General features: G+C 36.3%; 1 protein-coding gene across 2 annotated transcripts; it reads left to right on the top strand.

Annotated features, from left to right (window-relative positions):
- The first annotated feature begins 1163 nt into the window (after positions 1-1163).
- Positions 1164-27036, top strand: LOC149817164 (receptor homology region, transmembrane domain- and RING domain-containing protein 2-like). 2 transcript variants are annotated; one of them, XM_089987504.1, is made up of 5 exons: positions 1164-1346; positions 1833-2091; positions 6386-6616; positions 25218-25622; positions 26348-27036. In XM_089987504.1, exons 2-5 carry the CDS (start codon positions 1935-1937, stop codon positions 26944-26946), a joined length of 1392 nt encoding a protein of 463 aa, XP_089843630.1. In that variant the 5' UTR covers positions 1164-1346; positions 1833-1934; the 3' UTR covers positions 26947-27036. The 2 variants fall into 2 exon arrangements, with proteins under 2 accessions (XP_089843630.1, XP_089843629.1); XM_089987503.1 differs by lacking the exon at positions 1164-1346 and having other exon boundaries at positions 1670-2091.
- Positions 27037-27680: the final 644 nt, after the last annotated feature.

Genomic DNA, 27680 nt, shown 5'->3' with positions numbered 1-27680 from the left:
ATATCCCCGCCCCGCCCCGCCTCATCCCCGTTTGAACTGGGGATGGAGGATATGAAACGGGGATGAAGGCGGGGATGGAGGATAAAATCCATTCCCCACTGGGGATGGAGGTGGGGGTGGAGGATAAAATCTTGAGGCGGGGCGGGGGTGGAGACCTTGTCCCCCGCCCCGCCCCACTGCCATCCCTAGCCACATAAAGACGACTTGGAGTTGATTGTGATGTCCAGAGACCGGAAAGTAGTAGCATCTCAAACAGAAGAAATTGGGCCCAAGGCTTTCAAATCCAACGCCTAAAACAAACAGGTGGCGAAAAGGCAATGCAAAAGAAAACCACACGTCGAGTCCTGCTATGTATCGGTCATATTTTAAAACATTGTATTCGTTATTTTTCAAATAAAAGTTCTTGAAATTATTGTGATATATGTCAAAATATCACATATTTTTACATTATCACGATATTCACAAGGTATCAAAATAAAAAATAATCTTTAAAATTTTAAATTCTTATGCTTTTCCTTCAAAAATTTACATATTATAAATTTTAATACTTTAGAAAAATAAAAGTTTTAGTTTATTACGCACCGAAAAGAGAGATCAGGCGCCGAGACTTGCGACATTGGTTCTTATCATTTGACGCTACCAGTTTAACAAAATACAGGTACTTTTACAGTCCCAAATAACCTCATTCTGAGTAATATTTTGATAGTATCGACAGAATGGAGGTGGCAAAATATGATTGCCAAGAGCATTTTTTTTATGACAAGGAACCTCACGAAAACCCGTGTTTGGTGGAACCTCACAACCATCCTGCCTTACGTGGCCCACCTCTGGAAGTTAAGGACACACCGGTGCACCAGTAGGTTTGATCCACGCCAATAGGGTTTGATCCTCACAACCACCCTTTCTCCAACAAACGCTCCCACCACCAAAAGCATACTCACCAATTAAAAAAAAGAAAAAAGAAAAAAGAAAAGTAATCAATAAAAAATAAAAAAAATAAATAGGAAGAGGAAGAGAGAGAGAGAGAGAGAGAGATTATGTCATTCAAGATGTCCTTTGTCTTCGGGAGTCTTTGATGTCCTTGACCTCTATTTTTTGGCCAGCTTTTTTTTTCTTAATATTTCAGATTTTCAATACCAAATGAAAGAAGAGAGAGAGATAGAGAGGGGTCTTCTTCCTCTTTCCTTAACGTCGGCATAAGAAGAGTACCACGGCCTCTGGTCTATTATGGTAGAGGGGTCGATGCTGGTAAGAAGCGATGGAGGCGGACGTGTCGATTCTCCTCCACTGAGCTCTCTTCTCGTTTTGCGTGGAGCTATACTCTGTGGGGTTGCCATGTTCCTGAGGTACCCTTTCTCCCTCTACCTTTTTTTTTTTGCGTTTTATGGCTGAAGGCGTGATACCCATCTTCTAATTCTTTCTATTCTTCGCCTCTGTTTTTGTGGGTAGTGTTTTTTTTTGCGATTTTCTGGTTCTTCTTCGAGGCCTTGTGCGGATTAGCACCCTTATTGCTTGTGTTTTGCGTTTTTCTAATGTGGGTGTGTATTATTCAGGTCTGCCTTTTTTTTTTCAAGCCAATTTTGTGGGGTTTCTCTTTGTTTTTTTATTTGTTGGTTTCCATTGTCTTTGCGGATTAGCACCCTTATTGCTTGATTTTTGATTTGTTGGTTTTCATTGTCTTTGATTTGTTGTTTTATGTTGTTTTTGTTTTCAGTTAAAAATTTCTGAAGAATATTTTCTTTTTCTCCTTTGATAAAGAAAGATTTGAATTTTAGCGATTCGGCTTACTTAATGGTTTACATATGGTGATTTTTGGCCATTATTGCTTGCAGAGTCATGGTTTAGTGAGTAGCTTGAGCTATCTTTGGGTGAATTGGAACCTTAAGAACTCCCTACAGTCACCAAGGTGGAGCTTCTTGTTAGTAATTCTTGTTATGGGATCAGGCACTTTCGGAGGCGATAAGGGGGGACTAGTTTATCTCCCTCTCTTGTGCATTGTTGTTTCTTTGATCATGGGCATGACAACTGCAAACATGGTCTTGATTGGGAAGAACTTCTCGTTGACATTCGAGGACCTTGAAGCGAGCTTCAGTAAGATTTACGCCTGATTTCTAAGTTTCAGGCTGTATTTTAAGGCAAAAATTTATCTTCCTACTGGATGATTTATTCTTAGCTTCCATGCTATTTTCTTACTAGCTATTCTTTGTGCATTCTCATGAGGTTTTATTGAGCATCTGTTTGCTACATCTAATTGTGCTATTTCTATGGAAAGTTATTGAGTGAGTCTCGTAGTTTTATAGAGATGGGGGGAGATTGAAGTAGTCTTTAAGTTTTTAATGTTTGCCAAAAAAATATAGAACTATTGATCTTGGAGAAGTTCGTGGTTAAGGTAATAATTAATTTGAAACGTGGACCATGTGAAGTGCAAGTAGGGCATCTGCTTTTGTGCTTTTGTTGGTCATTCAAAACAATGCCCAAAGTTTATATACATGAAATGAAGGAATTATGTGAATCACCTCAAAGGCTCAAACAAAGAGGAATATGTAAAAAAGTCCAGATGATAGGAATTATCATGCAACAAATGCATGTGATAGATACACACCCTCTCTGGAAGTCATCTAGCATATAGTTACCATTTTTTTTCTCTGAAGGATAGCAATGTAATAAGTCGGCAACCAAGGGGTAGATATGTACTTTGACATGTTGGCTTAAAACGATATAAGACCCCTGATATGAAACAAAAAGTGCACTACAACAATGCCTCAAAGAGGCTACAAATGTGCACGCACAAATACAAATGCCTCTTATGGGCCAAATACACCAAAGCCACAAAAAAGGCCACATACAAAAACCTCTCAAAAGAGAGGAAGAACACCAATATAAAAAAATGTTATTTCAAATATGCTTAAGGAAGCGCTAACAAAAGAAGGGGCTAACAGCTCCTTTATATACAAGATGGTGCATTGGGGAGCTCCCAATATAGATGTTGGGAGCTCCCTAAAGGTCACATTTGTGACCGTTGGAGAGCCCCAAGAGCTCTATGGTCATATTGACCATAGAGCCCCTAACTAATTGGGAAATTTACAAATAAATAAAAATAAAAAGAAACCACAAACTATCTACACCTATTACATTATAAAATAACCAAAATACCCCTTATCAAATACCCAATTTATATGACCAAATATATATATATATATATATATATATATATTTTAACACCCCCCTTCAAACTTATTATGTAATCACCAAAAGTTTGTCAAGTAGAAAATGAAATCGAGGTGACGGAAGCGCCTTGGTGAAGAAGTCCGCTAGTTGATACTCGGAAGTGACATATGGTAGGGTGATGGTTTGCCTCATAAATTATTCATACACATAGTGACAATCCATTTCTATATGTTTGGTTCTTTCATGAAATATATGGTTGTCAGCTATGTATATTGCACTCTTATTATCACAACACAGTCCGGAGAGTGTCTAAAGATAAACGCTCATGTCTTCAAGTAATATTTATAACCAAATGATTTCTGATGTTGTAGTAGCTATTGCACGGTACTTAACCTCTGTGGATGATAATGATACTTTTTGTTGTTTTTTGCACTTCCACGACACAAAAAAATCACCTAACAAAACATAAAAGCCAATAGTTGAGCATCAATCATTTGAATCTTCTCCTCAATCTGAGTCAAAATAAGCAATCAACTCAAGAGAGGAAGAGGAGGATAACAAAAGACCTCTAGAGGTAGAGGTTTGTAAATATCTACAATTCTCATCATAACACTCATGTGAACTGTGGCAGGAGAATGTTGGAATTGGCTATCAGTATAATCTTCATGCGCAATATTAGGCCTAGTAATTATTAAATAAGTCAGGGCGTCAATCATTTGGCGATACGGAGTAGGATCATCTAAAGGTGTCACATCATCATTCTTCATCTTGACATTAATAACCTCAGGTGTGTTCACCATTTTTGCATCAGTAATGTTTGACTTGTCAATGATATCATTAGCAAACTTAGTTTGAGAAAACAAAAATCCCCTAGGAGAGTAAGCAACCTCAATCCCTAGAAAAAATTTAAGAAATCCAAGATCCAATCATTTCAAAATATTTTTTAAGAATATATTTATTATGTTTTACTCCCTGTTTGTCTTCACCTATAATGATCATATAATCAATATAAAGGAGAAAAATAACAACCCTGTGTCAGATTTCTTAGTAAATATGGCAGTATCAGTATAACAAGATTTAAAACCAAGCTTTAGCATAATAGAACTAAAATGGTCATATCAGACTTTGGGTGCCTATTTCAAACCATAAAGCACCATTCTCAATCGAAGCACCTTACTAGAAGGAACTTCATATCTAGGAGGTGAATCCATATAAACTTCTTTTAAATCTCTATTTAAAAATATAATTTTACATTCATTTGGTAGATAGGCCAATCTTTGACGACAACAACAACAATAAGGGTCCTAACCAAAGTCATCTTAGCTACTGGTGCGAATGTTTCATCATAGTTTATCCCGTATTCTTGTGCATACCCTTTGACAACTAATATGACTTTATTTCTTTTTTAGGGTCTCATCACTCTTAGTTTTGACTTTATATACCCATCTACAACCTATAGTTTTCTTACATTTAGGCAAGTCAGATATTTCTTTAAGTCATGGATTTTTCGAGTGCCCCTATTTTTTCATTTATAGCTTATCTATTCGAGATATTCCTTTGCTTGTTTATATGTAGTAGGTTCAAAATAAGACAAAATTTTAGCTGTTATATTGTGGTGAAAAAGATTCATTTGAGACAAATCTATCAAGGTGTCCAGAAGTCCTATATGATCTTCTGACTCCTTCTAACTGTTGATTTTCTAAGATGGAGTATCTTTCTAAAGCATTTGGTTGGCTATCATTTCACGTATTTTATATTAAATTATGCTAGGTCCTTCAGTATCAATATTTTCACTATCTTCATTTGATTGAGGCTCTTCATTTCTATCATTCACAAATAGAGAATCATCTCCACTTTGAGGTAATAATTCAAGCAAAAACGAATACTCAGGGTCTTTCTTAGGCACATTTTGAAAGAAACTTTCATTTTTCAGAAAGTAAACATTCCTGGATATATATAGTTTGTCCTTTTTGAAATCACATCTAAACCCTTTTTGAGTCTTCTCGTATGCTGCTCTTACAGGGCACATATTTTTGCCTTTTTCCCTAATTTGAGTTAGAAATTTATATTGTGCTATGTGTTACTGCATTTGGATTTGTTGAAAGAGGTCCATAAAAGGGAGTGTGTTAGTCATGATAATTTCTTAAGTTGTATAGTTGCAGAAAGTTGGATGTACTTGCTACATTTGCTCTTTCCTTTATGCAATGGAAAAGAAAGAATCTTGGGTTGTTTTGATACATACATACTTATACATTATATATGTATAGGATCCTTGCTAAATATGGCACAATGCTAAATGAAACATTTTATTGGATTTTCAGTGTTTTTTTGAATTTCTAACTGTACAAATGTGTTCAGCACGATTGATTTACTAGAAATTGACACTTGGATCATGCATTTGGGGTAAAAAAAAGCTATATGGAGCCTAAAAAATTTATGAAAATTGTAGGGCGTTGATTTTTGAAACCATATAAAAACAAATCCATGCATCGGAATCAAATCCTCCAAGAACTGATTCCTATAAAAATAAGCATATAGATTACATCTGTATGGTCAGAATTTCGAAGACAGAAAATCTGATAAAATGTTTCATTTAGCACCGTGCCATATTTAGCACATATCCTGTATCCATATATATATATATATAAAGGAAAATTGGTTCCTCCTAACTGTTCATACGGTGCAGACAATGCTGATTATTTTTTTTAAATGTTTCAAGCGATGTTTGCAAATCTGACCCCACAGATGTGTTCAACATGTTCCATTTGCTGGGAATCGACTGTTGGATCGTATTTTTTTGATGAAAAAAATATGATTTTGAGTTTAAATTTATGAAAATTCTGAGCCATAGATTTTTGATGCATTATAAAAGCCTGCTCACATGTCATAGTCAGATGATTCAAAAGCTTATTTCTGCTAAACAGACTATGTGAATCACATCTATAAGGTTGGATTCCATAAAAAGAAAAAGAACTTTAGACTTTAAATTAAGACTGTCCGGCCCCTCCTACCATTAGGAGGAACCAATCACTATATATACATATGTATCTGAAAAGGTCTTGGAAAGTTTATTGGTAACAGTGCAATGAACATGTTGATAATGCACATGCAATTCTGCTAAATAGAAAAACACATCCAATTGATTTCTCTTCCTGTTGGGCTTGCTAATATGCAACAGTACAAAATTGAGCTGATTATTATGTTTGCACATTTCCAGCTCCAGCAGTTACAGGGTCGGGAGAGTTTGGATTGCTATATTTAGCTGAACCTCTTAATGCTTGCGCTCCATTGACTAATAATATTGCTGCATTAGAAGGTAAAAGATCCTCATTTGCATTAATTATTCGAGGGGGATGCACATTTGAAGATAAGGTTAGGAATGCACAGCATGCTGGATTCAAGGCAGCTATTGTCTATGATTATGAGGACACTGGTGATTTGATTTCAAGTAAGTTGTTTGGTCTCTTCCTCTCTCTTAATATCTCGTATTCTGCTCCAGTTATGCATTCAAGAGAAAGGCATTCATTTTTGAAGTATTGATAGGCTGTATGTAGACAAAATATAAAACTCTAGCCATGAATGCAGTTGTTCACAAATGCGAGAACACTTGTTCTTTTATCACATTGGCAAAATGTGCAATCTACCTCATGGGCTTGTTTTTCAATGATAGACTGGCATTCAGACCATCTCTCTTCTTTTTGTTATCATTATTATTTTATTTTGTAAATATCTTATCTTTTCATTTGATTTTTCTCATTCTGAGCATTTTTCATCAAGAAAGCTACTTATGTACCATTGGTTTTGCCTAGTTATGGACTCAACTTTTTTAAGGTCGTAATAAGTTATTTGTTTTGGGAAAGAAAATAGAGTTAGGGATGACAAATGAAACCGGGAAACTGTAATGAAGTGGATTGAATCCGATGAATATGCAAGAACACACCTCAATCAAGTGGGAACACTTGATTGAATAATCACACCACCCACACAAGGGTCAATTGAGAAAGTATATTGCATAGAGAACTCTCTTGAAAAAGAGATGAAATAATACAAAGGCCATGAGGCCTATTTATAATACAAGAGGCTAAAGGGGGCAGCCAATATGGCTGTTGGGCTGCTCCCAACTCTCATATTTACGACTGTTGGGAGTAGCTCCAACAGTAAAAAACAAAAATTATAAAAAACAAAAAGTAAAAAAGGTTGTCAACCTCTAATGGGCTGATGCCTATTACAGAGAAAAGATCGAAATGCCCTTGCTGGGTATTTCGGTTACAATATATATATATATATATATATATATATATATATATATATATATATATATATCTACACACACACACACACTATATGTCACAGGGATTCGGCTAGCACGGTGCCGCACCCGCATCAACGCGACTCGACGCGAGTGCGGCATTGGGTTCAGTCAACCCAATCCTGGGTGCGTTGACCTTCCGGCAAGGAGCAGAGGAGGAGGGAAGAGCGCGACAGGGGGCCATCGGTTCCTTGCCGGCCTTCCGACGCACCACGAGAGAGAGGGAGGGAACGACAGGGGACTGCCGACCCTCCGAGAGAGAGAGAGAGAGAGAGAGAGAGAGAGAGAGAGAGAGAGAGAGAGAGAGAGAGAGAGAGAGAGAGAGAGAGGGCCAGGGGTGGCGTGAGCCACCGAGCTCCTGCCGACACCTTGATCGGAAACAGAGGAGAGAGGAGGGCACGACAGAGGTTGTCGGCCCTCTGCCGGTTCTCCGGTGACCCAACCGAAAAGAAAATCGCAAGGAGAGCCTTTTTACCTGCGAGGTCACGGCGACGACGACGGCAATGACGATTGGGAGGAAGGAGAGGGGATGGTGCTGAGCTCGCAGACGCACGCAGGGGCTGGTGGTGTTCGGGATTATACCGGTTCTCCGGTGAGTTGAGGGAGACGAGGCAACAGGAGAGCGATTGAGAGAGAGATGAGGAGGGGAGATGAGGCAGAGGAGGGAGGCACGGGCGGTGAGGGTCCCCCCCCCCTCTGCGATTATTTGAAGGCTTCAGGAAACCCCTAAGGGGTTTCCTTTCTCAGAAGAAGGGGAGGCTGCAGGGGTTTGAAATATGCGAGGGTTTTAACCCTCGCATTCGCATGCTAATAACCCTAATGGGTTACGGGTCCGGACGGGATCCAGTTCTGACCCTGGTCCGAAAGGATTTTTTTTACGTGGGATTTTATAACAGAAGCTGAGGTTTCTGGATTTGTCCAATTGTTCGTGTTTCTCAACTCTCCCTGAAAATACAAGCATGCTAGGCTGCTTGCCAAAGATCGACATGAGAGGGTTCTTGCGAAGAATCCTTGCAAAAATCAAGTTTTCAAATAACTTGATACTTCAAATACTCAATACACAAAATAAATGCACAGTGTTTATAAGCTTTACACTACAAAAGAAGTGCAATAAATGCAAGTGTTTATAAGCTTTACACCAAAGAAAGTGCAATAAATGCACAGTGTTTATAAGCTTTACACCAAAGAAAGTGCAATAAATGCACAGTGTTTATAAGCTTAAGGAGACAACTCCTTACTGTAATACATGCATACAATGGGCTCACATAACCCTTATTTATAAACATACTTAAGAGACGTTGGGAATCAGCCCAACGTCTATCTTTTTAAAACTGTGTGCATAGTTAGTGACTGACTGTTGTACACTGTACACAGTCAACCACTGACTATGTACAAAAGCATTATATAAAAAAAAACAAAAAATAAGAAATGGAAAAAATTACAAAAATAAGAAAAAATAAAAAGGAGGAATTACAATCATATTAAAAAACATGAATATGCGTAAAATGTAGAAACAACTAAAATACCCCTACAGCCAATACAAGAAAGAAATATATATTTTATATATATACAAGTAGATGGATACATGTATATATATATATATATATGAAATATATATATATATATATATATGTATATGTATCTTCTTATATATATATAAAATATATATAGAAAATACATTGTCTTATAAATTACAATTTAACAGTTCTCAGCAACAAGAGTCAGGCAGGGCTTTAGATGGGTCTGAGTCTAGTTCGGGCCAGACCGGGTGGGCTCAATGTCTACTCCGAGATCCTGTTCAATCTTGAATATAAATGCTACATTTCATGGATACTTCAACTTACACTTGTGTCATGTCCTCATCTGTCTCATTTGCTTCCAAAAGATTCTTGTTGAATAAATTTCTCCAACTCTCCAACTGTTGATGCTCGAGTTTTTTTTTTATATAAATAATATCATATATGCACACACACACACACACACACACACACACATATATATATATATAATTTGTTTTTGCCGCACCCCCGCACCCAAGGTTTTTGAAAGTGTCGCACCCGCACCCATGTGACTTAGTATATATATATATATATTTAACACCCCCCTTAAACTCATATTGGAACAACCGAGAGTTTTCCAAGTAAGAAGTGAAATCTTGGAGATGGAAGCGCTTTGGTGAAGAAGTCTGCTAATTGATATTCAGACGGAACATATGGAAATGTGATGGTCCTTCTCAGAATTTTTTCACGAACGTAGTGACAATCCATCTCAATGTGTTTCGTCCTCTTATGAAATGTATGATTGCTGACAATGTATACAATGCTCTTGTTGTCACAACATAATCTTGAAGGTTCTGCAATATGAACCCTCAAGTCTTCGAAAAGTTGTCTTAGCCATGCTAACTCGGACGTAGTTGTCGCCATGGCACAATACTCAGCTTCAGTGGAGGAGAGTGAAACCTTTTAATGCTTTTTGCATCTCCATGAAATAGGGAGTCACCTACAAATACATATAAACCAGTGGTTGAGCGTCTATCGTTGACATCCTCTCTCTAATCATAATCAAAATATGCAATGACTTCTAGTGAGGAGGAGGATGATAAAAACAAGGCAGGATTAATAGATTTTTTAATATATCTAACAATTTCATTACAACACTCATATGTACTACAGTGGGAGCATGCTGAAATTGACTAGCAGAATGAATAACATGAGATATATCAGGACGGGTAATAGAAAGATAAGCCAAAGCCCTAATCATTTGTCTGTAGGGCGTTGGATCTTGCAAGGGTTCTCCATCATCTTTCTTCATTTTGGCATTTATAACTTTCGGAGTATCGACCAATTTTTCATCTGAGAGTCCTGATCTTTCAATGATTTCCGCTGCGTATTTAGTTTGTGATAAAAAATAACCACGATGTGAGTAAGCAACTTCTATTCCAAGAAAGTATCGTAAAAACCAAGATCTGTCATATCAAAGTTGACTTTAAGCACATCTTTGATATGGTTAATTCCCTGCTTATCATCTGCTGTGATTATATATCATCTACGTAAAGAAGTAGGATCATCATTCCTGCATTAGAAGACTTAACAAACAATGTAGTGTCACTAAAACAAGATTTAAAATAAAATTGTGTCATCACATTACTAAACCTATCATACCAAGCTTTGGGGACTTGTTTCAAGCCATATAAGGCCTTACGTAACCGAAGAGCAGTGTTGTTAAAAACGCGCCTCAAGGCGCAAAAAGCGCGCCTCGCCTCGAGGCGAGGCCCTTTTTGCCTTGAGGCGCACTTAAAAAGCGCAACAGCCTCAAGGCGTACGCCTCATGCGCCTTGAGGCGTACACCTTGAGGCGAGGCGCGACTCAAAGTGAGGCGTGCATTAAAAATCGGATGGCCCGGACCCGAGTTCGACCCGGATCCGGGCCCGTATTCTCGAAAGATCGAGAACCTGTGTCTTTAAAAAAGACACAGGTGCTTTGGGGCGAGGGAAAGCCCTCGCCCCTTCTCTCTCCACTCCTTCCTCTCTCGTCCACCGCCACTGCTATCGCCGGCCACCACTCGCCGCCGGCCACCACCCATCGCCGATCATCGCATCTTCCACCTTCTTCTTTCCTCTGCTAAGAAGGCATCGACGACCCACAGCCACCGCCGTGCGACCACTCGTCGTGCGACCACTCGCCGCCGCCACTGCTGTCGCCGACCACCACCTCTTCCACCTTCTTCTTTCCTCTGCTGAGAAGGCATCGGCGACCCCCGCGCCAACGACTCACAGCCACCGCCGTGCGACCACTCGCCGCCGTCACTGCTGTCGCCGGCCACCACTCGCCGCCGGCGACCTCTGCATTTTCCGGTGACAGGTAAAGTTCTCTGTTTTCTGACAGGTAAAGTTCCAATGAAGGTAACGATTTTCTGGGTTTTCTTCTACCCTTTTTCTTTTTTTATTTTGTTTCTCTGTCTTTCTTTCTAGTTGCTTTTCATGATTTATACGTAGATGTGTTTGTTTCGGAACAACATGTTCCTTTGTGTTTATGTTATTTTGCATCTAAATATGAATGAAATGATACCATTTTTATCTTTAAATGTAATTGGTATGTTTTCTTTCCCTGTTGACTGATTTCGTTCATTAGAATTAGCGAGTTCCTCTTTTTATTAAGTTTCATCTTTTTTTTTTGGTGTTGATTTGTGTGAACTCATCTGATCCAGATATTTGAAGTTTCATTAAAATATGTATTTTTTATCCCTGTCGAATTGCTGGAATCAAAAGATCTCAGTCCTCTGATTGAGAATTTTCCATATATTCCCCCTTATGTTTTCTTTCCCCTGTTGACTGATTTCGTTCATTAGAATTAGTGGGTTCCTCTTTTTATTAAGTTTCATCTTTATTTTTTTGGTGTTGATTTGTGTGAACTCATCTGATTCAGATATTTTAAGTTTCATTGAAATATGTATTTTTTATCCCTGTCGAATTGCTGGAATCAAAAGATCTCCGTCATTGGGAATTTTCCATATATTCCCCCTTTCTTATGTTAAGCATCTGAAATATTCGAACATAATGGTGACCTCTGTTTAGCATATTCAATATATATTTTTTTTCGGCATTTTCACAATTTCTTGGGGTTGAAGAATTCTGGACAAATACATTAACATTTGGTTGTTAATGTTAACATGCATTTTTTAATTATGACATGATGTTGTTAGTGCTAATATGCATTTTGTTGTTAATGTTAGTTTTTTATTGAATGAATGCTCATATTTATGCAATTAGATACTTATATTGATCAAGTTGTTGCATTAATGTTACTTTTACGTGTTAATCTCATATTTTTTTCGTATTTATTTGAGATTTTTTATTTCGTGTTGGTTGGCGCTTCATCAATAAAGCATTTCTTATTTATTTATAATTTAGATCATTTTTATAGTTTTTTTTAAGTTTAAATTTTTTTTTGAGGCTTACGCCTCGCCTCAGATTTTGATGGAGCGCCTCGCTACGCCTCAACGCTTTTCACAACACTGCCGAAGAGTTTTTCCATGCGCTAAAGCCACTCCTGGTGGAGGATCCATGTACACCTCTTCATCTAGATTACCATTTAAAAATGCATTTTTAACATCCATTTGAAATATAGGCCATTTTCTAATCGATGCTGTAGCAACGAGAGTTCTAACAATGGTCATTCGAGCGATTGGTGCAAACGTCTCATCAATCATAGTTTATCCCATATTCTTGATTGTATCCTTTGGCCACTAACCTAGCTTTATATCTTTCTAATGTTCCATCGTACTTGGTTTTTAGCTTGTATACCCATCTGTATCCTATAGTTTTTCTTCCTTTAGGTAATGTTTGAATTTTTCAAGTTTTTGCTCTTTCTAATGCTTCTAACTCATTGTTCATGACCTTAACCCATTCTTGATGATGTTTAGCCTCATGGTATGATTGAGGTTCAAAATACGAGTGAATGACCATTAGACACGATTTATATCTTGGTTCAAGGAATCATATGATACAAATCTACTAGAAGCTTTTGAAATTCTTATAGATTTTCTAAGGCTAGAAGAATCTTCTTTTTGGTTTTGAGAGTATCTTTCTAGGGCACATGGTGGGTGACCTTCGGTACGTTGAACATAGGTTTGTAAATTATTGTGAGATAGGTCTATATCATCAAGATTCCCTCTCATATTCTCATTTGCCTCATGCATATCTTCACTTTCATGAATATTTTCATACTTATCATTGACTAGGTCAAAGAGGAACGAATAATCACAACTCCCTTGGAGTTTTTCTTTGCTAAAACCATTTTCATTTTCAAGGAATGTAACATTTCGAGAAACATACAATTTGTTTCTTTCAATGTCATAACACCTATATCTTTTTTGGTTTTCGGCATAGCCTAAAAACACACAAGGAATTGCTTTAGGAGAGAACTTATCATTCTTGTTGGTAAGAACAAAACACTTGCACCCGATGACTCTCAACCTTTTGTAATCAGGCTACATTTTACAAAGTTTTTCAATAGGGGAGACATTTTCAATATTTTTTGAAGGCATTCTATTTATCAAATAGACCGCTGTAAGGGTGGCTTCGGCCCAAAAATCTTTTGGAACATTTCTAGATACTAAAAGTGTTCTAGTGGTCTCAATAATGTATTTGTGTTTCCTTTCGGCAAGTCCATTTTGTTGAAGAGTGTATAGACACGATTTTTTATGAACAATCCCATTTAGGTCCAGATAATTTTCAAACTCTTTTGACACAAATTCTCTCCCGAAATCAGTTCTAAAGATTTGAATATTAGTTTTAAATTGATTCTTTATATACATATGAAATATTTTAAAACAATCAAATACTTCTAATTTGTGTTTTAAAAAGAATATCCAAGAGTGTCTACTATAATCACCTACAAACATAACATAATAGGAAACACCTCCTTTGGATACAACCGGAGCCGGTCCCCGTACATGCACTAATTCAAATGGATTCTTATTATAAGGTGTCTTGGTCTAAAAGGTAAAGACTTCATTTTGCCAAGAATGCAATCTTCACATAATTTTTTTTTCTTTACAATTTGAAAGAAATGAAAACAATTGTAATTTGGTCACACTAGGGTATCCTAGTCTTTTGTGCCAAATTTCTATATCTTTCTTTTCCACAAAATTACAAAAAAGTTGTTTTGGTAATTCAAGATTGTCCATGACATAAAGATCTTTTCTTCTATAGCCTCGCCCAATCAGCTTCTCGGACTGAAGATCCTGTATATGAAAAAACTATTTTGTAACCATAATCCGCAATTTGAGAAACTGATAAAAGATTTAAATTTAATTTTAGTACTACTCTAATGTTTGGTATGCGAAAGATAAGTGTTTTTTGATAAATACCAAAACTTTTAATTTTCAAAGATGTGCCATCGGCAGTTAAAACACAAGAATCATTTGGATTAAACTTGCATTTGGTCAATATGAACTCATTAGGGGTCATATGAAATGATATAGCGGAGTTTAGGATCTAAGAGGTCTTACCATGATTGTCACTTATAGATATGGCTGCTTCCGAATAAGAAGTAGCTTGAGCTTTAAGCATAGGTTGTAATGCTTTCATTAGTTGAGCTAAAGAGAGCGAGCCAATGCATTTGGAGTCGTCCATTTCACTCTTTTCAACCGAAGCCACTCTTTTGTCTTCTTTATGATCCTCCTTCTTTCTTTTGGAACAAAAAGATTTGATGTGTCCTGGTTCATAACAACGATAACAAATAATTTTTTCACCCTTTTTAAAATCATGATCACTCCTTTTTTCATAGTTGGAATTTCTACCATTCTCATTTCTTAAAAAATGAGGTGGTTTATAGCTCTTGGTGTGATTTTCAGGCTTTGATATAGCAAACACGGATTCTTCATCTTTAAAAGTGGATGGTTTTTTCAATCTATTTTCTTCCATCATTAATTCTTCAAGAGTTTCAACTATGGAAGGGACCCCTCCTCTATGAAGAATAGCGGATTTAGTTTCTTCAAATTTGGGCTTAAGTTCATTTATGAATTGATAGAAATGCTCCGCTTTGATTTGATTTTTGCGGAGTTCAACATTTTGTGGGCAATGCCACTTTGGTTCAAGAAGAACTAATTCATTCCAAAGGAGAGAGAGTGCATTGTAGTATTCTCTTACGCTCGCCCCTTCTTGAGTTATAGTCCTTACTTTGTTTTGGACGTTACATATATGTGTGATATCCTTAAAACTACATGTCTTTATGGTATTTCCATGCATCACTAGCGAAGTCAAACTTCACCAAACTAGAACACTTGTGGATGCCCACATTATTGATGAGCCATCCAATAATTTTGTAATGACCCTTCCTCCATTCCTTCTATCTTTTCTCATAGTCGGAAACGACTTTAGCCGTTTTTTTTCCTTGAAGCGCAACTTCTTTTCCATTCTCGATTTTCGTAAGAATGATCTTAGGCTCCTTTTCGGTGCTGTCAATCAACCCCCAAAGTATTTTTTTTCATATTTTATGTTTTACTATGGATGCCCACATCACATAGTTTGTGTCATTTAAGCGTATGGGAATGGGGACTATTACCTCCCTCTTATTCTCCATTTACAACAAGTGGATAGGGAGAGAAAGAAAAAGAAAGATAACAAGTAAGAAAATACAAGACTTTTTTTCCGAATTAGTTCGCTTCCCGATACAACAATTCGTGATTTATTGTATTTTGCCAAGCTCACAATCCTCTTGATATTGTCACGATCTTCTCTAAAAACGGCTTTTGGAACACCCAAGCTCTGATACCATGTAATGAAGTGGATCGAATCCGATGAATATGCAAGAACACACACCTCAATTAAGTGGGAACACTTGATTGAATAATCACACCGCCCACACAAGGGTCAAATGAGAAAGTATATTGCATAGAAAACTCTCTTGAAAAAGAGATGAAATAATACAAAGGCCATGAGGCCTATTTATAATACAAGAGGCTAAGGGGGGCAGCCAATATGGCTGTTGGGCTGCTCCCAACTCCAACAGCTATATTGGAGCTGGCCCAACAGTATACTGTGTTACTAGCATTCTATAACTGTTAAATGTAAACATATATGATATAGATATATGTATATATATATATATATATATATATATATATATATATATGTTTACATATGCATTCCTGTACATTTTTTGTATATTTGCAGTTCAGGGGTATTTTGGTCTGTTCTCATGTACAGCAGAAACAAGTGTTTTTTATTTTCATTTTTCTGTTTTTTTTATTCTTTTTAATGTAATAATTTCCAGCCTTCATGGGCTTTTTTGGGAATTAACAAAGAGTCGTTGGACCCTAACCAACTGCTAGCCGTTGGGTAGGTCCCAACAGCTCTCTATGAGCTCTCTCTTGTATATAATGGGGTCAACCCCCTCTCATTTTGTATCACTTCTCTAAGGGATTATTCTCCAGTAATATTCATTGTTTTTATGTGTGTTCTCAGCCCTTAGTGGCTTATTCTTGTGTTTTCATGTGTTGACCCATAAGCGGTCATATTCTCTAAGTGTTCTCTTGCCCATAAGAGGCACACCAAAGCATATACTTCATTTCATGACATGGTATCAGAGTCTATCGACTTCTTAGTGTTATTCAACTCTTTCTGAAGCGTATTTTGAGGTGACATGAAGATTGGCCCTTGCCTCAGGAAACATGCCTACCATCCTTCTTGAAGATTGTCCTTCTTATGAATACATTTCGGTTACAATATATATATATATATATATATATATATATATATATATATATATATATATATATATATATATATATATATATATATATATATATATATATATATAAACAGAGACCATGTGGGAAGACTTGGCCTATGCATAGGCATGTTGAGGCGGTATTATGCTATAGCCCTCCAGCTGAGTGAAGAGGACACAAAATCATGGATTATGCCTTTTGATGCCTCCTTCATAAATGGCACATTACACCTCAAACTCAAACAATCATCTTTTTACTGCAAGATTCATGTTCAGATAGTCTGTCATTCATTTAGGCATTTTGGTTGGACACTGTGGCAGGCGGAACTTGGATGCTTGTACACGAAAATTCTTTTTGACTTCTCGGACGAGGATCATAGGGGATGATTTGAGTGAGCCTTGGAGATGGCATATGAAAGTAAGTTGGTGGTGGGAATTATGGCTTGAATAAAATGCTTGATAGTGAAGCTGGGGAATGTCCCTCAATGGGATTCAAAACCCAAGTCTCCTTGATTAGGATATTGCAACTCTAACCAGTCTTATCTGTCTTATTTGACTGCAAAATGCTAGACATTTGTGAATTGAATGTCGCTTATTATTTAAATGTACACACTAGAAATGAGTTGCGACATCAAGGTGTGGAAATTTTTTGCATGGCCAAATGAAGATTTATCATACCTAGATTCTTGTCGTGGGGCCCTTCTAATACCTTTTCTATCTTCCAATTGATTTCACATTCATGGTTTCAAACTTTCAAAAAGTGTATTTTTCTTGTTATAGTATGTTTATCCTTGTTATACTTATTTCATTTTTCAGTGTGTAATTATAATAAATTGTTCCTTATTTATTTGTGTAAAAGCTTAGTCAAAGGTGCTAGGCGGTAGACCACTAAAAATACTTGTCAAGGATAGGGGGGACTAGTCGGATTAGTCAATACCCTACAAAATATACATAAAATATGTTTAATTCTTTTTGCAATAAGATATTTTCATCTCACAAGTACAAAATTACACATGCTTTCACAAAATGTACATAACCAGAATGCACATATATATAACTGTACAGACACACACATATTCAATTATTCATAACATATTCAGTATAATCAACAACATATGCTTTCAGCCTTTCATAGAAAAATTGATTTTAACACACACACAATATATGTTCATAGCATAATCAGAATACATACATACCTATATATACACACACACAAAAAAAAGAAAGCAAAAAATCATACCTTCAGCCTTCCACAGAAAAAATCACAGAAGCACAGTAACATATACATATATAAATAACATATTACATAATACTAAACATGCGTTTAGGCTTTTATAGAAAAAGTTGCAGAAACTCGCACATATATACAAATAAAAATTTCACATATAATCAATTAAAATTAATTGTGCATGGTTTCAACGTTTCACAGAAAAAATCTCAAAAGCAAAGTAACACAAACACATATATAAGACATAATCAATATATATATATATATATATATAATTAATTAAGGATGTTTTCATTATTTCATAGAGTGAATCACAAAAACACATGCACATATATAATTATATATAAAAAATGACAGAATACATATAATAATAATAAAATATGGTATCTTTTAAGGTATCTACCTAAGAATTGCAAAGACTAGTCGTTTTAGTTAAGCCTAGGCTGGCTAGATGGACTAGTTGGCGCTTTTGACTACTCAGTGTAGAAATAAAGCTTAATGTGAACTGCAAATTCACTTGTCTTTTACTTTGTAATACAAAAAAGGTCGATGAAGCAAGGTGTCCGATACAAATATACCTCTTGTTTAATTAGTAATATGAAAGTGGACATGGAAGGAGGGTTGCAGAGCACAACAGAAGTGTCCAAATGATTCGTAGACTACCTACAACAAGGACTGGTGGAAAGGGAGTAACAGGTTGATCATCCAAATTCCACTTGTCAATGTTTTTTACATATTCAACAGAGTCTAATCAAGAAGACAAAAATAATCTTACACTAGGGATGCCAAGGCAACAATCCACTGTCCTTATTAGCCAGCAGCAGTTGGAAACCAAAACTTAATCCTTCTGTTGGAAATGCCATTTAACATCAACTAAGTAATCAACAATTAGCATCAATCAGTGTTGTGAAAAGCGTTGAGGCGTAGCGAGGCACTCCACCAAAAACTGAGGCGAGGCGTAAAGCGTAAGCCTCAAATAATTTTTTTGAAAATTTCAAAAAAAAATATCTAAAAATAAAAATAAATAAAGAAATGCTTTATTGATGAAATAACAACCAATAAGAAATAGAAAATCTCAAATAAGTACTAAGAAATGTGAGATTAACATATAAAAGTAACTAAAAACTGATTACATAACTGAAAAATATATGAGATTTATCTTTTGTAACCAATATGGCTTAAACACACATTCCTCGATATTGCCCCTCAAACTTCTGATGTTCATATAATGAGGAATTGCAAGGCAGAAAGAAATGATGTAATGTGAGGCTTTTTAAAAGTGTCAATGAACCTTAGGGATGTCATGAAAGGCATGGTGATGTATTCACAATTTATTGTCTATTGAAGCATGCATTATGTATTATTTTTCAGTTGTTTATTAAGACAAAACTAGTTGGTGTTTAAGTAGCATCTCATTGCCACACTTCATCAAGTTAGGATCAGAGATTGAACACCGATATCAGAAGACAACCAAATGAACTCCTACTAACTGGCAAGTAGTTCTATAGAGCTTTTTGATTGGAATATAGTTTTCTTTTTACTTCACCAGGACATGAAAAAACTATCTCACAGAAAGGCACTAACTTGTGGTGGAAAAGTACCCACTCTTCTTCTTTTCATGCTGTCAGTATCAGAAATGCTCATGGAGCTCAAAGTGGGATTTAATGGAAGAAATAAGTTGTGTGCATCCTTTTGTATGATGGGTGGTACACATACTGCAAAAATATGTAACATCCTGAAATTGGATAGAGCTACGAACTGCGTTAAGAACAATTATCCACTCCACTCTTCTCAGTAAACTTGCCAGACTTATTGAACTCGTTGCACAGTGCTGAAAGTTCTGAAAAAATGCCTAACTGGACCACATGCCACAGGATGCACCATTGCCCAAAAGTAATATTTTCTGGCCTTCTCTATCCACAAGTTTCACAAGTCTCATTTTCTTAAATGAAACCTCACTCAAAACTCGTAAACAATTTGATCCCTCCCCCAAAGGAAAATGAGAAAAAGTAGTAGACTGCGTGTGAGAGAGGTAAGAGTACCTGTGTGAGAAAAATATGAGAGAGGGAGAGTATGCGTGTGAGAGAGAGCCTGCGCATGAGAGACGAGAGAGAGCCTGCATGAGAGAAAGAGAGTCTGCGTGAAAACATAAAATATTAGGGTTTGTTTAAACTTTAAACCCTATTTTTTGGTCAAATGAGGGCTTTGACCCTCATTTGACCAAAAGCCTCAAGCATACACGCCTCAGTTTGAGGCGCGCCTCGCCTCGAGGCGTGCGCCTCAAGGCGCGCCTCGCCTCGAGGCGTGCGCCTCAAGGCGTATGAGGCGCACGCCTCGAAGCTTTTGCGCTTTATATATGCGCCTCAAGGCATAAAGCCCCTCGCCTTGAGGCGAGGTGCGCTTTTTGCGCCTTGAGGCACGTTTTTAATAACACTGGCATCAATTAAGTAATCAACATGTATTAATTCAAGAAATGAAAACAATGTTCTTAAATTCCTCAAATCTACCACAACCATTCCCACAAGTCACCTACCATGCCAGGTCAATATTGCTCCTTGCTTCTTGGATCTGCCAGACAACTATTTGCATCATGTGCAAACTATACACACAAAAGCGCGCACACACGCATGTAACTCTGATCCACTTGTTTATCGTTACAGGTTGACCCTAGGTTTTGAGGTGCATGTTGTCCCTAGAAGTATACAAATTGAGGGAGAGTTGGCCTATTAAGGACATAGTGACAAAAGTTTAAAATAACAATTTCTTGGTTGTGAATTTCTCTTGAGATTTTCAATTTTTTTTTCTTGAATTTTTATTGGCTAAATCCAGTGTTGTGAAAAGCGTTGAGGCGTAGCGAGGCGCTCCACCAAAAACCGAGGCGAGGCGTAAGCCTCATGGCGTAAAGCGTAAGCCTCAATTTTTTTTGAAAACTTTAAAAAAATTATAAAAAAATATCTAAAAATGCAAATAAATAAAGAAATGCTTTATTGATGAAATAACAACCAATAAGAAATAGAAAATCTCAAATAAGTACTAAAAAACATGAGATTAACATATAAAAGTAGCTAAAAACTGATTATATAATTGGAAAATATATGAGATTAACCAAAAAAAGTTAAAATATACTAAGAAACTTATTACATAACTGATAACTGGAAAATATATGAGATTAACCTACAAAAATTAAAATATATGAGATTATTCTAAAAAATATGAGACTAACATATAAAAGTAACTAAAAAAATGATTACATAACTGGAAAATATATGAGATTAACCAATAAAAGAAAAAATATACTAAGAAACTGTTTACATAACTGGAAAATATACGAGATTAACCAACAAAAGTTAAAATATATAAGATTATTCTAAAAAATATGAGATTAACATATAAAAGTAACTAAAAAACTGATTACATAACTAGAAAATATATGAGATTAACCAACAAAAGTTAAAATATAATAAGAAACTGATTACATAACTGAAATAACTGGAAAATATATGAGATTAACCTACAAAAGTTAAAATATATGAGATTATTCTAAAAAATATGAGATTAACATATAAAAGTAACTATAAACTGATTACATAACTGGAAAATATATGAGATTAACCAACAAAAGTTAAAATATACTAAGAAACTGATTACATAACTGAAATAATTGAAAAATATATGAGATTAACCTACAAAAGTTAAAATATATAAGATTATTCTAAAAAATATGAGACTAACATATAAAAGTAACTAAAAAACTGATTACATAACTGGAAAATATATGAGATTAACCAACGAAAGTTGAAATATATTAAGAAACTAATTACATGACTGAAATGACTAAAAAATATACGAGATTAACCAACAAAAGTTAAAATATAGTAATATACTAAGAAGCTTATTACATAACTGAAATAGCTGGAAAATATATGAGATTAACCTACAAAAATCTTTTTGATTATGTCTTAGAAATTTTGTTGTAAAAAAATTTTTTTTTTTTGCGCCTCAGGCTTGCGCCTTGAGGCACAGAGGGCCGCGCCTCAAGGCGAGGCATGCCTTTTGCGCCTCAAGGCGCGTTTTTGATAACACTGATACTGATTATACCATTAAATTTTACATGCAAAGAAAAAATAAAATCTATTTTCCAATATTTCTTATATTTCTCATTATTTTCTTTTTTTTGTTATAACTTAAAGATAAAAATACTTAATATCCCCAAACACTCAAAGAAAATATAGAAGATTTTTTTCTTTTTTGTCCGGAGACCAAAAAGAAAATAAACAAAAAGATTAAGGTCAGCTGGATCACTAGTTTATTCTAACATTTGGATCTTTTACATTTTGAGAGCTAGCTACATAGCATAATTCTTAGCACTGGGGGCCGATTGCTTTTTTACTTTTCCAATACAGTCCCATGAACTCATGCATCCCTCTATAATGGACCCTAAGTTGTGCCTTGATTCTACAACAAACAACTCAAAGGAAATAATAAAAAAGAGTAAACCAAACAATAGACTGTGGCAAAAATACTACAAAAATTCCCATAACAAAAACCCTAAAAAATCAAATTTTTAGAACTAAAATTCAATGCAGTCAAGAACAATTCAATGCCATAGAATCAAAAGGAGTTCTCATAGACCAACCCAATCCTAAAACCACAAGAGAATTTGTTACTTCTTGGAAACCCAAAATAGCAAACATACCTTTCCAAAAAAAAATCATATAAAAGGGAGGAGAAAAATCTCATATCAACACTAAATCCAAATGCAGTCTTTCTTTAAAAAAAAAATGAATTGATGAAGAGAGAGACTCGCTGCTGTTGACTACACCAGAAAACCTTGATTTTCACCAGTGATCTGAAGATTCTGAACTTCAAGAGGTTTGGGGTTCTGTTGTTGAGAGAACCAGAGACGAGAAAAGGGCCAAAGACCACGTGTGGTGGTCTTTTGTTGAAAAACAAAAGGAACATTTCAAAATAAAAAGGCAAAAGATAATATCGCGGTAATTCAAAATACCGTGATATTATCACGATAATTAGTCACAAAAGTTAATTTCGCTAGATTTTGAAAATATTGCAAGAAAAAATGAAGTTTTTATCATTTTAGGAATTTCTCGCGATATTTGTCACACTGATTGAGGAGCCTTGACAGTTGACACACTAAACCCACATCAAAAGTAGATTTTCCCAATGCTATTGAAGAGAAATGAATTTTGTAAAGAAAAGAAAAAGTAAGAACTTTCAAACTGATCTCATTGGCACTCTTAAATATGAAGATCCTATATAAAAGAAACACCTTAGAGGGGTAAGAAGATAGAAGTATCTCTCAAATAAGCAAAAATTAATAATAAATGGAAGTATTTGTAGAGTACATACACTATACACATTGTTGGCCCTGTCTAAACAGTTTACTATATTCATGCTCCTAAACATAATGAAAAGACTGCCAGAGTATTCTTCCTGCACTCATATAAAATATTGTTAAATGGTAAGGTAGGTAGGACTTCTATTATCATAGAAAATATTGAAACTTGTGCTAAAACTCATAATAGAACCAATGAAAAAAGATTATAACATGATATATAGTCTCAACAGAAGGAAAAAAAACTTTTTCAGTAGTATTTTAGTATCCAGGCTGAGTGAAACCAAGCAAAATATGCTGGTGCTTTCTACAGACCCATAAGATCAGAGAGTAACCTAAGCAGTCCAAAATATCTGTATTAGAATGATGATTGATGATGTCATCTTCCTAATCTATATAAGTTGATAGCAATAGATGCAAGGAATGCAAGAGGTCTTGTGCAATTGCAGAATAAACAAAACTGCATTCATATGAGCATAAACAAGGCATTCAATACTAGCTAACTATTTGTAGGACATAGGTTACAAACACTTTTTCTACATAATTCTTTTTTGCATCATTCAAGCACTTTGGAGTGTCAGCAACATCGTCATCTATGTCCCACAGACTCCATTTTGACTCCCATTCCGTATCCCCTATATATCAATCATATTGGAAACTTCATGAAAATAACAGTATGCTCATATCCACAGCCGTATCCATGTGACATAGATTATCATCAAAATATGTGATTTAGAAGTCACTTTTGGAGGTAATTCTTTGGTGATAACTTTTATATATAAAGGGAAACCTCTATCTTCATGAGATACAGAGAAAACCTATGCTTGTTTTTGTAAATCTGATATCAAGCTTACCTTAGAGACTGGAAGGAAGAGTATATACGAAAGGAGAAGACAATGGTTCTCTTATAAAAGGTATATAGATAATCAACAGATAAAAGGAACAATGCACATACATATGGAAACTATTTATGTTTCTACATGGCACTGATACAAGGGATTAATGAATTTTGGCTTATCCTTACTGAGAGAAACCTTTGGAATGTGTCCAATTGAGTAGTAGTATGTAATCGATATTTTACATAGATAAGTGATACTGCAATGGATTCAGTCATTTTGCTACACTGAGGATCTTAGAAATAATCAGACCCCAAATCTCCAGTTAATCACGTAGGATCTCTCTTACTGCTATTTCCCTTCCAAAGGCGCTCTAACATCTTCAATTTAAAGGCATTGATGGATCACATGGCTATAGAGATGGTAGGGATATGAGAGGATTTGGTGGTTAATTTGGATAGTTTATAAGCTCATTGTGGAATATCTAAAGATCTTAATTAGTTAAGAGTTTTTTCATTCAGAAGTTTCTAATTTCAAGGAGAATACATAATATAACCATATGAAACCATACAACTTTAAGAAAAACATCTTTTTCTTTTACTGTGAAATCTGAGAAATTGTTTGAAGGCATACTTGTGTGTGCTTGTGTTTATGCTCACGTGTCCATGCACATGCAGGGTGTATGTGCACCCACGTTCACTTTGCTTTTGGCAATAGTTCTTGTTTCATGGGATCTGTTTTGATTGGAGTTACAGGGCTGAGGGTAACTTAGTGTAGTACATCCTGGAACTTTAGACCACCATTTTGCAGAAACAATTGGTCTATCTGGTACCCTTCAGTTGTATTTCTTAAAGTCCAGTAGTTGGACAGTTTTAGTGGGTGTTTTGATTTGATGTCTGCTGGTTTAGATCCATAACAGGATCACAGAGAAATCTTCGTGCATCAAGATACAAGTAATTAACTAAGGGTTCTCTGACTTTGTGCTAGAGATGATTATTTGTACGAAGAAAGTTTGCAGGTTTAAACTTACATTATCATATTCTTGCTGCACTATGTGACTAATTCAAAAACCTTGACGATGAAATTGCAGTGGCAGGGAACTCTGCAGGGATAAGAATTCATGCAGTATTTGTTTCCAAGGCATCTGGTGAAGAGCTGAAGTACTACGCTGGCATGCTTGATATCGAGTTGTGGATTATTCCAACTTTTGAGAATTCAGCATGGTCTATCATGGCTATCTCTTTCATATCTCTACTTGCCATAGCAGCTGTGCTGGCAATATGCTTCTTTGTGCGTAGGCATCGGATAAGAAGAGATATTCCCCAGACTCCCCTTGTTCGTGAGTTCCATGGAATGAGTCGTCGTCTGGTGAAAGCATTGCCAAGTGTTGTATTCACGTCTGTGGTTGAAGATAACTGTACATCATGTACATGTGCAATATGCCTTGAAGACTATGCGCCTGGGGAAAAATTAAGAGTACTTCCTTGTCGTCACAGTATGTTTTGCTCTCATATTCTTTCTATAAATCATTACATGTGTCACCAGTACTGACTTGCTAGAATAAAGAAAAAAGAGCATAAATCTTCATGAAATACCTCATCAAGTTCTATAAACTGGGACAATAATGCTGAATTTCTTTTTGCTCTTTCCACTTGGATACAGAAAGTCTCAAGCCTTTGAACAAGATAGGGCCTTTGTCATACCAATCAAATTTCGATGACAATAGAGAAAGACAAATTTGGTGACCAAAGAATACTAGATTAAAATGGGAAATAATGGGAGAAACAAATGGAATAATTGATTTGACATGTTGAAGATAGATTCTCTTAAATCTGTATAAACAGTCTTGCTAATAACAACAAATGGACTTGGACAAAGGATGTGGAAGGGTTTCGACAGATTGCTTTTCAAAGAATACTTACCTTTGAAATACAATGGAGATGTCTGCCTTCTCACCATTTAGATATTGATTCAAGTAGAAGATTAAAAATGAGGTCCCTATCTCCTAACTCTACACCTGCCAACAGTCAGAAAGTTGATGATATTGTGGTGTTTGCCATCAGTTATATTTTTTTCGGTATGTTTGGGTACTTATGTGATCTTGCATTAACTAATTACAAATGCTGTTACATTGTACTTTTGTTTTTTTCTCTTGAAACTAGCTATTTCCATCTTTCATGTTGCCTGGGAGTAGTTTCTAATTTTTTTAGCACTTTTCAGAGTTTCATGCTGTATGTGTGGATTCTTGGCTTACAATCTGGAGAACGTTCTGCCCAGTGTGCAAGCGGGATGCAAGAACAAGCATGGGGAATCCTCCAGCTTCTGAGTGCACGCCATTGCTTTCCCCATCAGTGTCTGCTGCTGCATCTCCATCTTCTTCTATGTTATCATCTTCCCACTCATTGCTAACAGCCTCGTCAGCCATACGAATAGCTCAGGCTTCATACCATTCTCGTGCTGCTTCTCGGAGTCAATCTCTTGCAAGTACTCCCAACATTCCACATTCACTTACGTCTTACAGTAACTCTCCAGCTGTACCAACTGTAGGTTTCAGTCGAAGTACTGCAGATCTGCAAAATTTAGCATCTCAAAGATCTCGTGCTTCTCACCTTGTTTCACCTTCACCTCATTCGTTTGGCGTACATTATTTAGTTTCCCCTGCTGGTTCAAGATTTGGCTCCTCTTATTTTGCTGGTTCGACCAATGCATCGCCACTCTATGTTGGATCATCCAGCAGGCAGCCATGCCTGTTGCACCATAGCGAATCAACTGCCAGCATCTCTCCATTGGCTTCTGCTCAATCTCTTCCTGGTTGCTGATTGTCCGTTGCTTTGTAAGTAGCTGAAGCTTGAAACCATGTGGATCATGTATCGGCAATTCAATACCTCTGAGAATGTTTTTGCGGCTTTTGTAAATGTTGTCTGTGAGGGAAACCACGAGGTTGGAGTTGCAGGGATCACTTGGGTACCTGGAAAGTGTGTCCTTTAAAGCATTCTTGCATTGGGGCCAACATGAGAACTCTTAAAGATCATCCATTCTGGAGATAGCCCAAGCAGTTAATTTTGGATCAGGACCCGTAAGCTGCAGATGATTTTTTCCCCTCCACTTATTTTTCTCCTTTACTAGCTATATTTGAGGCTAATGCTTTGTGGGACAAATCAAAAACCTCCTCAGTTAAGATAGTACAACTCCACCAACCCAACTATGTCTTTTTTTTCTGAAATGCAAGCTGGGGTTAGGCAGACCCCTACCAGTTATACAACAATACCATTGGGTTTTGAACCTGCAACGTCCCAAACACAAGGTGACGTGCACTAGCTACTCCTACCAAACAAGCGGAGCCCCAGTTGGTCAGACAACCCAGCTATATCTTGTTTGACTGAGGTGCAGTTGACGCTACAGACTCCTCGAGATGAATCATACATCAAGCATTATCCTTAAGGCACGAACCTCTTGAACCATGGGATGCAAGTATACCAATGCTTATGTTTGTAAAATCAATGTAATAATGAATAGTAAGGATTGTGGTGCAGCACCTTCAATGCGGTATATA

Source organism: Nuphar pumila, chromosome 14, assembly GCF_984573655.1.
Source record: "Nuphar pumila chromosome 14, dmNupPumi1.hap1.1, whole genome shotgun sequence".
Classification (NCBI taxonomy): Eukaryota; Viridiplantae; Streptophyta; class Magnoliopsida; order Nymphaeales; family Nymphaeaceae; genus Nuphar; species Nuphar pumila.
This window is presented reverse-complemented; position numbering and strand designations above follow the sequence as displayed.